General features: G+C 36.6%; 1 protein-coding gene across 2 annotated transcripts; it reads left to right on the forward strand.

The window, feature by feature from the left end:
- Window positions 1-1,062: 1,062 nt before the first annotated feature.
- Window positions 1,063-10,964, forward strand: LOC133287610 (uncharacterized). Of its 2 annotated transcripts, none has more exons than XM_061485249.1 (7): window positions 1,063-1,186; window positions 1,559-1,624; window positions 1,735-1,787; window positions 2,078-2,142; window positions 3,736-3,827; window positions 10,500-10,571; window positions 10,657-10,963. In XM_061485249.1, exons 1-7 carry the CDS (start codon window positions 1,184-1,186, stop codon window positions 10,693-10,695), a joined length of 390 nt encoding a protein of 129 aa, XP_061341233.1. In that variant the 5' UTR covers window positions 1,063-1,183; the 3' UTR covers window positions 10,696-10,963. The 2 variants fall into 2 exon arrangements, with proteins under 2 accessions (XP_061341233.1, XP_061341234.1); XM_061485250.1 differs by having other exon boundaries at window positions 1,181-1,296; window positions 10,657-10,964.
- Window positions 10,965-15,463: the final 4,499 nt, after the last annotated feature.

A 15,463-nucleotide genomic window follows, 5' to 3' on the forward strand; every position in this document is an offset into this window, starting at 1 on the left:
TGAAGCTTCTTGGTAAGAAAGACTTGATACTTCTTTAGTTTTCCTTGATAAATGACATAATTTCGGGTTAAAGGAAGAAGTTAAAGGTTGTCTATAGGTCAATAACATGTTGGGATATTGATTAAATGGTCATATGAGCATAGGAGAGGCCTAAGAGGACCATTGTGCAATTAGAAATTGCTGTTTTGGTATTTGTCGAAGAGGGATTCAAATTCTTTTTGAAAGAATTCGAATCCCTACTGTTAAAATGCGGAATTTCAGCTTGTCAAGGAGGGTTTGGAATTCCTTTTGAAAGGATTTGAATCCTATAAAATCTCAGAGCCATTTAATAAGTGTATCAATCATATTTTGAGTTTAACAATTTGCGAAAGACGTAACCTAAGGTATAAAACTCCAATTAAGACATATAATTGTGAATACTAAATCTAAGTTAAAACTCCAATTACAAGAGACATATTCTGAGTTATAAGTCTCAAAAACATAATTATATTACGGAATAATAGTTCTCCTGGTGCGGGAGATTATTTTTCTGTCCTGCGGAGCCTTTGAAAAAACGTGATTTCAATTCATTTTGTTTTTGTTTTATTCTTTAATTTTTTTTTTTTTTTGGATTATATCCGGGTATCCTCACAGCCGATAACCATGAGAGTAATCTCTCGTCCCGGGTCAGCGCACAAATCAGTAAAGAGCTGGCCACAGAATGCTTTTCATTTACAAGAGTTGGAGTTCGAATCCCCAACCACTTGCTTAAGGGACGAGATGCTGAACCATCACGCCCACCCACGTGTTTTATTTTTTAAATTTTGGATCCACCCCTTGTGTCTTTGTGACATCAGGAATTTTTTTTTGCTGTCACAAAAGAACGGAGAAGCCCATTATATTAAATAATACACGAGTAATCCTAATCTAATCATAGTTGCGACGTAACTCTCTTGTTTATTTGCCGGAAGACATTTTATATTTTTAAGCCCGGCCCAACAACCGTTTCGTTTAATAAACAAAGCATCCCAAATAATCAACCGCTAGGATGGGCCTAATGTTGTTGTCAACTATGGACTGTTGATGGAAATACACAATCTTTTTGTATTCGTAACAAACAAGCGCTTGTTGTAAACGCGACCTGCTGGTGCATCAGGATCAGAAAAACCCCTTCCTTTCTCGTTTCCACTCTCAGCTAACCAAAATGGTACGTTCCCATTCCAATTCCCGGTTAACAAACGCGATTTTAGATTTTTCCTGTTTTTCCATCATCGAAATGTTTTCTTAATCAAACCCGTTAGGGCATTTGACACACAGGTGCATGCGCGCTTTTTCAATCTTCCTTTAATGTTATTTCGTGCTGTCTGAAGCTGTTTGTGGCTTTTCCTTATTATTACATCTATTAGGGTTTAACTTATTTTTAGTTAAAAAATGTTTTGTGTTTGAGCATTTTATGCACTGCTTTAATTATTAGGTTTGGGATCTTCATATCATTTCACTCTGCCTACAGTGTGAACTTTTTTTTTTAATTATAATTATTACTTATTTTCTGTTTTATATATCTGTGTGCTAATTTCAGGCTGATCCTGAGTTGGAAGCAATCAGACAGAGAAGGATGCAGGAGCTTATGGCTCAGCATGGCATGGTTAGCCATCATTGATTTTATGTTTATCTTTCTTATTTCACAGTAAAGACTGAGAGTTTGAGAATTATGTTAATATTGCTGATCAGTCCCCTTCACCCTCTAATTTACAGGGAAATCAACAGAACTCTGAACAACAGCAGAATGCTCAGGAGGATGCAAAGAGGTTAGTTTATGAATATATATATATATATATATATATATATATATACAATGGTGACTTTGAGGTTTGAACCAATGACCTCATGCAAACTACCTAATCCCCTCACCACTAGACTGCTCATAGTGGCTTTTGATTTTCTTATTCTATTACATTAATTATTCGTCTTAGATGCTTAGGTTTAACCCCAGAAACTTTTTCTTCATTTATCCTTCTGATACACTCTTAGATACTATTTTTCTTTTCCTTGGAGTAAGAACAATTATTGATCTGAATGGAAAAATTCTATAATTTAGGGAGGCAGATGAACGAAGACAAATGCTGCTTAGTCAGATATTGTCTCCTGAAGCACGCGAAAGGAGTGAGTTTATAACATAATATTTCCTTCTTAGTTGTTATGTGATTTTTATCAATTATAGCACTCTTTTTTTCTCTTAAAACTTACTCTGGTTAATGATTTTCTTAAAGTGACATGGTTGTGTATTATTTTGCTGTACTATACTGCTGACAGAAGATAAAAGTGAAACTTTATTTGCATAATTTGATATTTCGATCGTGCCTTCAGTCATGCATCAATGAATATAGAGGCACATGTCAGGGATATAGTTGTTAGTATTGTGTATTGGAGGTTTATAGTTTGTAAAACTTTCAACATCAACAACACCTTTATCCCAAACTAGTTGGGGTCGGTGGTAGATGAAGCCAAAATTTTGACAAATGCAAACTATGTGCAATATTACATAAAACTTTCATATATCATATTTGTATCAAATTGGGTATCGTAAAATATTTTGACAAATGCAAACTATGTACAAAGTAGAAGATGAATCATGAAAAATATCTTACGGATATATAAGATATTGCTATACAGTATCTACCCATTTCATTACACATAATCCTGTTGTGACTAAAGTCTTCCTCCAGAATAGATACCAAAATGAGCTCTGTTGAAAGAAGATATTAGTTTATATGGGTATTACTATGTAGATATTTTGCCTAAATAGCTAAGTTTCGATATAAGATACATCCAAAGAGTAACTTGGAAAACTTCAATTAGAGTTTCTGACACACCTGCTGGGTTTTGACAAAAAGAAAGAAAGAAAATCTTCGATGACTGATCTGGTACTGGTAGTGTGACAAATAGCAATTTGTTGCATGTTCTCTCTCCCTCTACCCTCTGTTCTCTGTTTGCCCGTTTGCACATACTTGTGTCTAGGTAGGTGTCCTCTAAGGATGTCATAGGTTGATAGGAGTTGCTGCACTGCTAGTTAATTTCTTTGAATACACTTAAGACTTCAAGAATATATTTTGAACTGATCTGTTACACTTTTTTGAATATTGAAGTTCAATATTTAGTCTTCATGAAACAAATAATAATAGATAATGATTGAGTGGGAATGGTTCTTTCCTAAACTTCTGTTTCTCCCTACTCACTATCTTCTTCCCCTTTTCTTCGTGTTCCTCTCTAAACATTTTTTTCACTTATTCCTGCCTTGACCTGTTCCACATCAAACAGTGTTGCAGGTTTCCTCACCTCAATTCCTTCAAGGTATGGTGGGCTGGTATCATTTTTTAAGCCTTGCAAAATCTGAGATGTATCTGGTTTTTCAAACTTCAAACCAAAACAAAAGAAAGTATCCAAGTTGGATTTGAGAGGTTATGAGTTTTGAATGCAGTAATGTTGAAAATTTGATGGAGTCATTTTAGCTCACAAACCTATGTGTAGCTGGGTATGAAGATTTGGGCCTAGTTGTCTTTGATAATGTAGAACATGACTTGCAGGAAGAAAAATCACATTTGGATTTCAATTTTTTTAAGTAGTTTGTACATGGAATGAGCATGCTTGCCATTGTACCTCTGAATTATTCTTTGAAAAGTTGAAGGCGTGAAGCATTTGGCTATATTTAGTTGGTTTTCTTACATTCTTTTAAATATCTGCTATCATTATATTCAGTTGCTCGAATTGCTTTGGTGAAACCTGAGAAAGCAAGAGGTGTTGAAGATGTTATATTGAGAGCTGCTCAAATGGGTCAGATAACTGAAAAGGTATATTGGATCTATTCTTATCACAAGTTGTTGTTGGTAACATTTTTAATTTAAACTCGACAAACTTTTTTGTGTGGTATATTGTCATATGATCAGTGAAGTTCTAGTTGTACCTTTTATTTGTTGCATGAATCACTAATCCAGAAAAGGTCCTCAATCTATAATTGCATGCTATGTCTTCATGTACAGATGATAATTAGGATCATAAAAATGCTGATAACAATTCCTCAAATATCCAATGAGGTTTTTCAATATTAAAAAGAGGTTCAGTGTTCTCATCCTTCTTGTAACTTACACGCAATTGGTTGAGAATATCAGTGTTGCATCTTGTGGCAGTAACTAACTTTGGTAGGTAAAACTGTACAATTTGGATTGTATAGACATTTGATGGCAAGGTTGTCAAAATTGTTATTCCTATCTAGGATCAGACAAGGGAGGTAGACATGTGAGATCCTAATATATATATAAAGTACTGGTACCTCTTTTTATTTTGTCTGTGTTATTTATTTTTATTTAGAATCTTGAAAAGGTCAGTCTGTTGTGGGACAACGCTAGAAGGCTTTTGACTGCTGACACCCACTTATCCACACCATCCAATAAATCTTGTGACTTTTCTTGAAAATTAGAAAACGTATGCAATAAATAAAACCAAATCATTTGAACCAAAGTTGGTGCTGGAAATATCAGAGATGGGCAATGGCCTTTCCATCGCAGTGCGTGCAAAACCAATAACCGCCGCTGGTTGTAGTTTTGCTGGGTTAATTTTGAGTGAGTTATTTTTCGGGTTTGTGTTGTATTTTTTCTGGTTGTCGAGTGAGTTTCAAGCATCTGGTAACTTGCTAGGAACGGAAAGACTAAACGATCTTACTGCCTTTGCATGCTTGAACACAATTCCAGTGTAATCCCAGCAAAATGATTTTCCTGCTATGATTTTGATTGTTCTAGCCATATATGTGTTGAATTGTGATTGTGACAACCATGTTTGATGGTATGATGCTGGAAGTTAGAACATGTCAGTGTAGGCTGTCTTTGTCTAATAATTGGTTGAGATGACTTTACTTGTAGATGCCGAATTTCTATACTCTGTATTAGAGTACATAAGGTGTACAGCTGTATAAGCTGTACACAGGGTCAATCTTGTAATTAGCAAGGGTCAATTTGTAATTAGCATAACTAATTCAGTTCAGCTAACTGATTCTGGTTGTAACTAAACTAGATGACGTGGCATATTTCTGAGGTCTATATTAGACCATTGTGTAACACCTGTTCAATAAGAAATCACTTTTACTTTCTTTCTCTGTTCACTTTCGTTCTCTCTCTTCTCTCTCTTTGACTTCTTTGATGGTATCAGAGCCCTCTCTCTGAGGGCCTGATACAAATCCATCCACACGATGTCTTCCGCTTCGCAACCACCGTCTCCGTCGTCTTCAGCTACCGGAGCAACCACCGGAAATGGAACGATAGAGAACCGGTCATCTTCTCCGTCACTGTTCACTCATCAGATCTCCGTTAAACTTACGGAAAGCAACTTTCTTATCTGGAATCAAGTTGTAGAACCAGTAATCACCTCTCACCAGCTCCATCACTTCCTTGTTAACCCAAAGATACCTCTTTAGTTTGAATCTGAGCAAGCTCGTGTTGATGAAGTTGTTAATCCGCTTTACACTGAGTGGCTACGTCAAGATCGAATGCTCCTTTCATGGATTCTGTTTACTGTCTCAGAAGAAATCTTGAACGAGATCCTTGGTGTCTCTCATGTGTATGAAGCCTGGGAGCAAATCCACAAGTTTTTCCAAGGTATGATGAAATCCAAAACTCATCAACTCAGATCTGAGCTTCGCACCATCAAGAAAGGTAGCAGATCTGTTGCTGAATATCTCCGACGAGTTAAATCTCTTTGTGATGAGTTGAAGGCTATCAAAAGCCCTATCTCAGTTGAAGAACAAACTGAACTGATTTTAGCTGGTCTTCCTCCTGATTTCAATGCGTTTGTTACCTCTGTTAGAGCTCGTGAAAATTCATACTCACTTAATGATTTACGTGTTGAACTGATGTCCTATGAAATGATGCTTGCAAGGCAGAATGAAACTCTACTTTCAGATTCAATGACTGTTAATGTGGTTCAGAAGTTATCGTCTGATCCAAAAGAAAGTTCAAGGTCTGATTCAACAACTATGAGACCTCCTTTTGCTCCTGTGCAAACAAACCAGAATCAAAGATCTTATGGTACAAATAATGAAAGAGGAAGAGGAAGATTTTATGGTAGGAATAACAGAGGAGGAAGAGGCAGAGGTCGAAACAATATTCAGTATCAACTTTGTTATAAATTTGGACATGGAGTTCAAAGTTGCTGGTATAGATTTGATGAGAATTTTGTGCCTGAATTCTCATCACCTGAAGCTCATCAGTTCTTTCCACCACCACAACCTTCATTTCAGAGGTCATTTCAGTACAACAGGCCTGCTAGTGCCAACCAGCCTCAAGCATTATTGACTACAAATCAACCTCAACATCATGCTCCACAGCATTGCAATGTTACTTTACAATCTCAAGGACAAGGACTCTTGCCTACTTTTTCAAATATTCAGTCCATAGAGTGGTATCCAGACTCAGGTGCTTCTCACCATGTGACTGCCAATCCTCAAAATCTACTACAAAGCACACAACTATCTGGTGCAGACCAGGTTTACATAGGAAATGGCCAAGGTTTGAAAGTCAATGCTACGGGTTGTTCTTCATTTTCTTCTCCACTCAAACCACACACTCACCTACATCTCAACAATTTACTACTTGTTCCCTCCATAACTAAAAATCTCATCAGTGTAAGTCAATTTGCTAGAGATAACAGTGTATATTTTGAATTTCACCCTTTCACTTGCTTTGTCAAATCTCAGGCATCTCATGAGGTGTTGCTGGAAGGTGCTTTGGGAACTGATGGATTGTACCGCTTTCAAGGAGTTACTCTTTCCTCCAACTCTAGTCTGCCATCAAGCCAACAATGTGCTTCTGTTCCTACATCCAATTCTGTCTCTTGTAGTCAAAATTCCCTGTGTACTAGTTCCAGTAATTCAGCTTATACTTTACTCACTGATGTAATCACACAAAACACAGCTAATAAAGCCAGTAGCTCTACAAATCCTATAGGATCAAACTTTATGTACTCTCTTTGGCATGGTAGACTGGGACATCCTCAAACTGAGGCTCTGAATTCAGTTCTAAAGTCCTGTAATATTCCCGTGCCTAATAAAACAGACATTACCTTTTGTTCTGCGTGTTGTTTGGGATAAATACATAGATTGCATTCTGGTCCTTCTACTAAAGTGTATGAAAAACCTTTTGACCTTGTTTTCAGTGACCTATGGGGTCCAGCACCTGTTAAGTCCACAATGGGCTTCACCTACTACATATCTTTTGTAGATGCTCACTCTAGATACACTTGGATTTATCCTCTCAAACAAAAGTCAGAAGCATTGATTGTTTTTAATCAGTTCCAGGCCCTTATATCAAACAATTTCCAATCAACCATTAAAGCTCTTCAAACTGATTGGGGTGGAGAGTTTAGACCTTTTCATCAACACCTTAAAAATTTGGGTATTATTCACAGGGTTGCCTATCTTCACACCCATCATCAGAATGGTGTTGTTGAGAGATAGCATCGTCATATAGTTGAAACTGGTCTTACCTTACTTGTTCATGCATCCCTACCCATTAAATTTTGGGACCATGCCTTTATCTCAGCAGTGTATCTCATTAATTCTCTACCTACTGCTGCCTTGAACTTTGAGGTTCCTTTTATGAAACTACACAAAACGTTGCCTGACTACAAATCATTCAAGGTCTTCGGGTGTGCTTGTTTTCCTTTCCTAAGACCATACAACAACCACAAGCTGGACTTTAGGAGCAGTGAGTGTATTTTCCTTGGCTATTCTCCTACTCACAAAGGCTACAAGTGCTTGAACTCATCTGGCAGACTGTTTGTTTCTAAGGATGTTCTCTTTAATGAGTCAAAGTTTCCATATCCTATCTGGTACAGTCCATCATCCAACAATGCTATAGTTAATTCGTCTCCTGTTTCTAATCTGATTCCTTTAGTAGCCTCACATATCAAGTCTGATGCTTCTGTACATCCATCATTCTCACCATCACATCAAAGTTTAATCACTCCAAGTTCTCAAGCATCCAGCAGCAACACCTCAACACCATCATGCACCGTAGCTCAACCAGCTTCTTCCTCACCATGCTCAAGTCTTGTTTTATCTTCTGGCATGTCACCTTCGAGCAGCATTAGTTCCACCCCTCAGTCAATCTCAACTACAGTCCCTTTAGGTTCAAATTCTCCTATTCCTATTTCCTTTAGTTCTTCTTCTTCTTCTTCTTTTGATTCTGGCTCCGAATATATACCCTCTGGACCTGTTCACAACTCACCCACTCACTCTATTACTACCCGCTCCAAAACTGTTCACAACCACAAATTTTGTCCACCTCTCTTGAACCTGTCACAATCAAACAAGCCTTGGCTAATCCCAACTGGTCTGCTGCTATGCAATCTGAAATGAGTGCACTACAGGCTAACTCCACCTGGTCTTTGGTTCCTCTTCCTCCCAACAGAACTGCCATTGGTTGCAAGTGGGTTTTTCAAGTTAAGGAAAATCCAGATGGCACTCTCAATAGATATAAAGCCAAGTTGGTGGCCAAAGGATTCCACCAACAGGCTGGATTCGATTACACAGAAACTTTTTCCCCAGTGGTTAAGCCTATTACCATCCCGAACTATTCTTACTGTTGCTATCTCCTTTGGATGGACATTAAGGCAACTAGATGTCAATAATGCCTTTCTCAATGGCACTCTTGAAGAAGAGGTCTACATGCAACAACCTCCCGGCTTTGAGTCTCCAAATAAATCACTTGTTTGCCAGTTACACAAAGCACTTTATGGACTAAAGCAGGCACCAAGAGCATGGTTTGACAAGCGCAAAACATCTCTATTGCACCTTGGATTTGTTGCTAGTAAATGTGATCCATCACTGTTTATCTACAGGAAGTCAGCTCAATGTGTTTTTCTCTTGGTTTATGTTGATGATATAATCATCACTGGCAATGACTCCAGCTTCATTCAGGCTCTCATTCAGCAACTTAATTCTGAATTTGCTCTCAAAGATCTTGGGAATCTTGATTTCTTTCTTGGCATTGAGGTTCAGAGAACATCTTCTGGAGCATTGATTCTCACTCAATCCAAATATATAAAAGATCTTCTTAATAGAGCTCTTATGGCAGAAGCCAAAGGTATTTCTACTCCACTTCAATCTGGCTGCAAACTCTCCAAATATGGGTCCAACTACTACTCAGATCCATCTTTCTATCGTTCCATTGTTGGGGCTCTCCAATATGCTACACTTACTAGACCTGATATCAGCTACTCAGTTAACAAAGCTTGTCAATTTATGGCTCAACCTCTTGAAGAACATTGGGCTGCAGTCAAGAGAATTTTACGTTACTTAAATGGCACCTTACATCATGGTATGTTGTTACAGCCGTGTCATCCAAGTCACTTATTCTCTATCACTACATTTTGTGATGCAGACTGGGCTAGTGACCCGGATGATAGAAGGTCTTCTTCAGGAGCATGTATCTTTTTTGGATCCAACTTAGTATCATGGTGGTCCAAGAAGCAAAATCTGGTTGCACGGTCCAGTACAGAGGCTGAGTATTGTAGCCTTGCTCTAGCCACAACAGAGGTCCTCTTGCTCAAGTCTCTCCTTCATGAGCTTCAAATCCAGTTTGGCACTCCTCTCATTCTTTGTGACAACCTGAGTACTGTCTCTCTATCTCATAATCCAGTTCTTCATGCTAGGACAAAGCATATAGAATTAGATATATTCTTTGTCAGAGAACGTGTCATTGCTAAGGAAATAAAAGTTTGCCACATTCCATCCTTGGATCAAGTTGCTGATAATCTTACTAAAAGCTTATCTGCCTCACGGTTTGCTGTTTTAAGGGACAAACTCAAGGTGGTGGACTCTCTCAGTTATCTCCATCCACCCTGAGTTTGAGGGGGCATATTAGAGTAGATAAGGTGTACAGCTGTATAAGCTGTACACAGGGTCAATCTTGTAATTAGCAAGGGTCAATTTTGTAATTAGCAAAACTAATTCAGTTCAGCTAACTGATTCTGGTTGTAACTAAACTAGATGACGTGGCATATTTCTGAGGTCTATATTAGACCATTGTGCAACACCTCTTCAATAAGAAATCACTTTTACTTTCTTTCTCTGTTCACTTTCGTTCTCTCTCTTTGACTTCTTTGACTCTGTAATATACGGGAAAGGAAGTTGGTTTTTGATGATGATTTACATCAACGAATTTTAGGTCTCTGGGAATTTTTGGGTTTATTTTACAGCTTTGATAGTGTTAATATGCATATTGTAGGATGATGACTTTAAATTCCTTTGATGGTTTCACCCCCCCCAAAAAGCACACTCACACCTTGTTACCTTAAATACTAAAAGAATATAAATTTCCCTTCCAAAAATTGAAAGGGAGAAACTACTAGGTGGAAATTTTGCCCTTGTATAAGAGATGATCTCCCATTAGAAAATTAAAGTAATTACTCCACTCAAAGTATTATTGTATCAATTTATCCACCATGCCTTATCTATTCAATGGCATATTTAGGTTTCTGAAGAAAGACTCATATCACTGCTGGAGCAGATAAACAACCAAACAACAAGGCAGACAAAAGTTACTGTAAGTTGTAGAGTATTGGTTATATTGCTCTATTCTCATTTCTCAAATTTTATAATTACTGTGCCATTTTTCTTTACCATTTCAGATACACAGGCGTCGAAGTGTTCTCGAGGATGATGATTAGCCTTCACTCTCTCTTTAAACAGTGATGAATATTGCTTTCATGCTTTATTATGTAATTTACGGGCTATGTATTGTATCAGTGGGTTATGAAATATATCTGTTTCATTTTGAACTATACACTTTGGCATTAACTCATTTGTAAAACAATTTATAGCATGTGGAAGGCATCTCACAGATTACAAGTTTACAATGTACCCTGAAGTAGTTTTTTCCCAGAACCCTTTGAATAGATCACAAGACACCTTTACTGCTGCATTCCATTTTCTCGTGCTTTTTTAGTAATGTGTATTCTCATTCAATGAGACTAGCGTAAGTATTTGAGTTCTCCGTAAGTTGGATTTAGGAAGGATGATGATTTGTGCTTCGAAAACTGGGTACTATTCAGTTAACTACCTGAAGTAGTTTTTTCCCAGAACCCTTTGAATAGATCACAAGACACCTTTACTGCTGCATTCCATTTTCTCGTGCTTTTTTAGTAATGTGTATTCTCATTCAATGAGACTAGCGTAAGTATTTGAGTTCTCCGTAAGTTGGATTTAGGAAGGATGATGATTTGTGCTTCGAAAACTGGGTACTATTCAGTTAACTACCTGAAATATTCCTTTTTACAAATCCCTGTTTTAGTATATAAGTGTTATCACTTCGATTTTTCTAAAAGCTTTGGCATTTAGTTTTTAAATCATGGTAACTGATATTAAAATGAGGGAAACATGTTTATCTCTTGCAATCCCAAAACATTTTGGAGTTTGGGAAAAAAAATGTTGGAATTTTGCAATAAAATTTCTCCTAAAATGTCTTTTTATTTAATTTCAAAATGACATGTTGGCTTGCTAACAGTTATGCAAGTAGCGCGTAAGTATACGCGACAACAAGTAATACAGGGCGTATATGAAACCCTTATATCGTTCCCACAAGGATCTTTAGCGTATGTACTTTGACAAAATTTGGTAATTGCTAAAACTGAACCTATTCTAAAAATGGTTAAAAATGGAAAACAAACAAACACAATATTAGTACTAAACCTTGTATTCTTTTCTTTTTGGATTTTTCTTTTAAAAATTGAATTGACAACTTAATGAGTGGACAATTAGAGGGAAAATAAGTTGGGATATTTTTGATATAAAAAGAAAAGTAAAAGTCAAAAGATTTTTTAGAAGGAGAAATTGGTAACTAGGATTAGATTTGAAATATGTGAAATCAAAGGAAAATAATTCTCAAGTGTTGACACTAAGTTGTAAAAATAGGTTGAGTTTTTGGTTCCCCTCCCAGCAGCCTCCAAATAAGTGCTAAAAAAACAAATCTCTCAAAATTAGTTCCAAAGTGTTGGACCCTTTTCTTATTGGTTTTAATCTCTTAAAAACATTTTTATCTTTAACAAACATCTGCACATCTCTGTGCTAAACGAAAGAAAAGACCCTTATAATCCAATCCAACACAACATGGAGGCTGTTCTCATATCTGAGTAACATCCCTTGAGTGTTCTCACACTCAAGTCCATGTGTTCAACACAGTTCTGGACTTAGTCAATTCTCAATGACTAATTCCCAAACTCATATCCTACTATCAGGCCTCAACAGTAGCATAAATAAATTAAAGCACAGTGTTAAACAAACAGGGAATCAACTTCAAGAAAAATAGTATTCAGCACATATTCACGACTGTGGTTTGGGTACCTACACCCAACCTATAAAAAGTTTAGCTCCTATCCATGAGAATGGAGCTTACAAACAGTAAAGGAAAACTCAAATATTACAGAATATAAAATGCTTAAAATAAAACTACAGCACTGGTCCTAACAACCGGAAATCACAGTGCTGTAGAGACATGCATAAGGCTCATAAGATGAGTCTCATTACAGAACAAAACAGAAAGAAAATTCCAACTAAAAAAATATTCAGAAGACCAGAAAAATAAAATCCAAAAGCAGAACCGAAGGGAGAGCCTCACTCACTCCTTGTTCTCTTTGTTTTCCTTTTTATAGCTCTCCTTTCCTTCTTTGCATAATATTCCTCTTTTGCTCCAGCTCAGCAGTATAACGCGCTGCTTGTGCGCTGCAAATGGGTGGACCCCACAGTGCTCCACTCCTCTGCTCAGACAATCCGAATGGAATTGTTGCTCCTTCAACCCGTACACTGACGTGTGCTCACAAATCGCTCCAGCCTCCACTCAGTAACAGATTTTTGTTTGGTTTTTTCTGAACCAAAAATAGTGGCTAGGGTTTTCTTGTTTTTTTTTTTCTTAATGGACTGTGGATGTGGGTTAATTTGGACGGATGAACTGTAAGAAGTGAATGATCTGACCTTATGGGTTGATTTGTGGCAAGGATTAGGGATGGCTGATGTGGGTTTGATCGCACGATGAGTATGTGCTAGGTTTTCTCTCAATGACTTTTGTTTATCGTGTATCTGCTTCTATCTCTTCCCCACTTTCTTTGATTCTTTTCTTTCTTTGCTTTAGTTGGGCTTTAGCTTTAGGTCCGGCCCAGTCCGTTCCTTCTTCCTTGCTCTCTTCTTTTCTTTGGGTCACTCTGATTTAAAATAGCAATTGGGCCTAAAAAATGAAATACTATAGCCCATTAGTATTTTAATCAACAAAAGATAAATTACAAACCTTTGAGTATTTTAATCACAAAATCAATTCATTCTCTTCATATGCAATATAAATCACATGCTCTAAGTCTCCATTAAGAGACTTATCAACATTGTTTTAGGGTTGCAGTAGAAACACCAAATCCTTAAAATTATCGTGTACATGGTTAGATTGTGTTAATTTTGTATGCGTGAACTAGTTGATATTATACTATTATTTCATGTATGTAATAAAATGTTTATTTTTGTGAGGTACGGCTCTTTATAGACATATTCATACGCAAACACTCAAAGCATACAAAACTAAAAAGAAACAAGTTGCATCCTATGTAAATAGGTAACTGTATCTGCATCGTTACGTAATTTATGTATTTTCAGACGACTTGGTCATGTGAGAAGTAGTCTTATAGAGTTTTCTGTGAAAAAAAAAATCAAACCAGAGATAGTTTAATTTGGTGATAAAGAAAGTAAGTCACATGGCTGATACTATAATTAAAAAGAATAGATGGAGAGTACACAAAATGTTATGAAAATCATTTTAAAAATCCATAGTTTATATGGTTTTACAAAGAACAGTTTGGTTTTTGATAGACAGTTGATGTATCTACCAGTTTTTAGTTTTCCTTTGTATGTACGTCTGAAAATGGTTAGCGCTCGCTGCTCAACAGCAATAAAGAAAGCATTGGGCTAACTATGCATCACATTTCTAAGACAGAGGCACAGAGCTTTCTGAATTTGTCAAAGAACCAAATCGATGTATTTCCACATCCAATTTTCAATTCAAATTCAAGTGGGCCTCTGAATTTAGCTGGGGTGTCTTGTGTTATTTAGGAGAGTTCTATTATAATTGCAATATTGTAGCTATTAGTTTTTTTCTATGAAAACAAATTTTTACATCCTAATTTATCTTAACTATAGTACTTTATTTATAAAATTTAGTTGGTTGGTTTTTTATCCAAGGAATTTTGCAGCCAACGCTCATGAACAATAAACGTCCTGCGTATTAATCCTTGATTTTATTTATATGGGAGCACAATACGAATATATGAATCAGAGTCACTTGCCCTTATTACTAAACTAGTGCCATCCGAATTTTTATTTTTTTTCATGCAATTATGCATACGTTTTATAATAAAATGCATTTTCTACATTCGATGCAAGCTCAAATTTCATAAAAATTCTACGTTCGACCATTATGGTTTTTAATCTGGACCTCTACTTGGCAAGATAAAAGATCCAACTCATTTTACAGCCCATGAGACCCAATAAAAAAGACCCAATAAAAAAGACTTAAGGAAAAAGGAAAGCGTTTATCCAACGTACATGTCATCTTGCACATATACAGTTTGGAGTGACAATAGTTCAAAATCTGTGGGCCTCCTTACTAGCCAATAATTGAAGGATAGGCACACGGTTCCAACTAGATCTATATAGCGTAGCTCACAAACAAACATCCTGTATACAAAATAGGTTATCGAGGCCACTTGAATCCATCAATGAGATTGAATACAACCATTTTAAGGAGATATAAGTAGGTTTTGCCATCACTATATAAAGAAAATTCAAAGGCCAGGCATGATAATATTCTCCATTATAACTTAAATTCATTGATTAAATACTGATTTAAATGTTGGAGTGTATCTCCCCCATCTGTCCTAGCCAAATAAAGATATCATGTACCAGTTAGCCTAACCCAACTCTTAGAAGTATCCTGCGTCAAATCTCATCCCATTGCGGATTCATCTCAGGGTTCAATTGGATCAGACTCAATTGCGTGTGATTGGACCCAACATATTTTGAATTGATCAATTTTTTTATCATCTTTTTCTACACTTACATCCAGCCCTTGAAATCAAGGAATAAGTAGAGTTTTCCACTGTCCAAACCGCATGCCATTCACTCAATAGAAATTTTTCCATTAAATTTACCAATTGTCGTTCATAATATAACAAAGAACCCTAGATACCAATTATATAAACAGTGAAGGTTTGACATTTACTTGCATGCAAGCAAAGAAGGGAAGGTATTTCCCTTCTCTATATGGCATAAACCATAACCAGGGAAGAGAGGAAAGATTCTCTACTACTTACATGCAGGGGCGAACCCACGTAGGCACACGTGTCCACACTTGCAGACATGAAAATTTAAAAAAAGTCTTTAAAAAAAGAGTAAATAGCCTTT

The sequence above is a fragment of the Gastrolobium bilobum genome, unplaced genomic scaffold (genome assembly GCF_033153095.1).
Source record: "Gastrolobium bilobum isolate Gb01-03AN ecotype WA unplaced genomic scaffold, APGP_CSIRO_Gbil_v1 utg2365, whole genome shotgun sequence".
Taxonomy (NCBI): Eukaryota; Viridiplantae; Streptophyta; class Magnoliopsida; order Fabales; family Fabaceae; genus Gastrolobium; species Gastrolobium bilobum.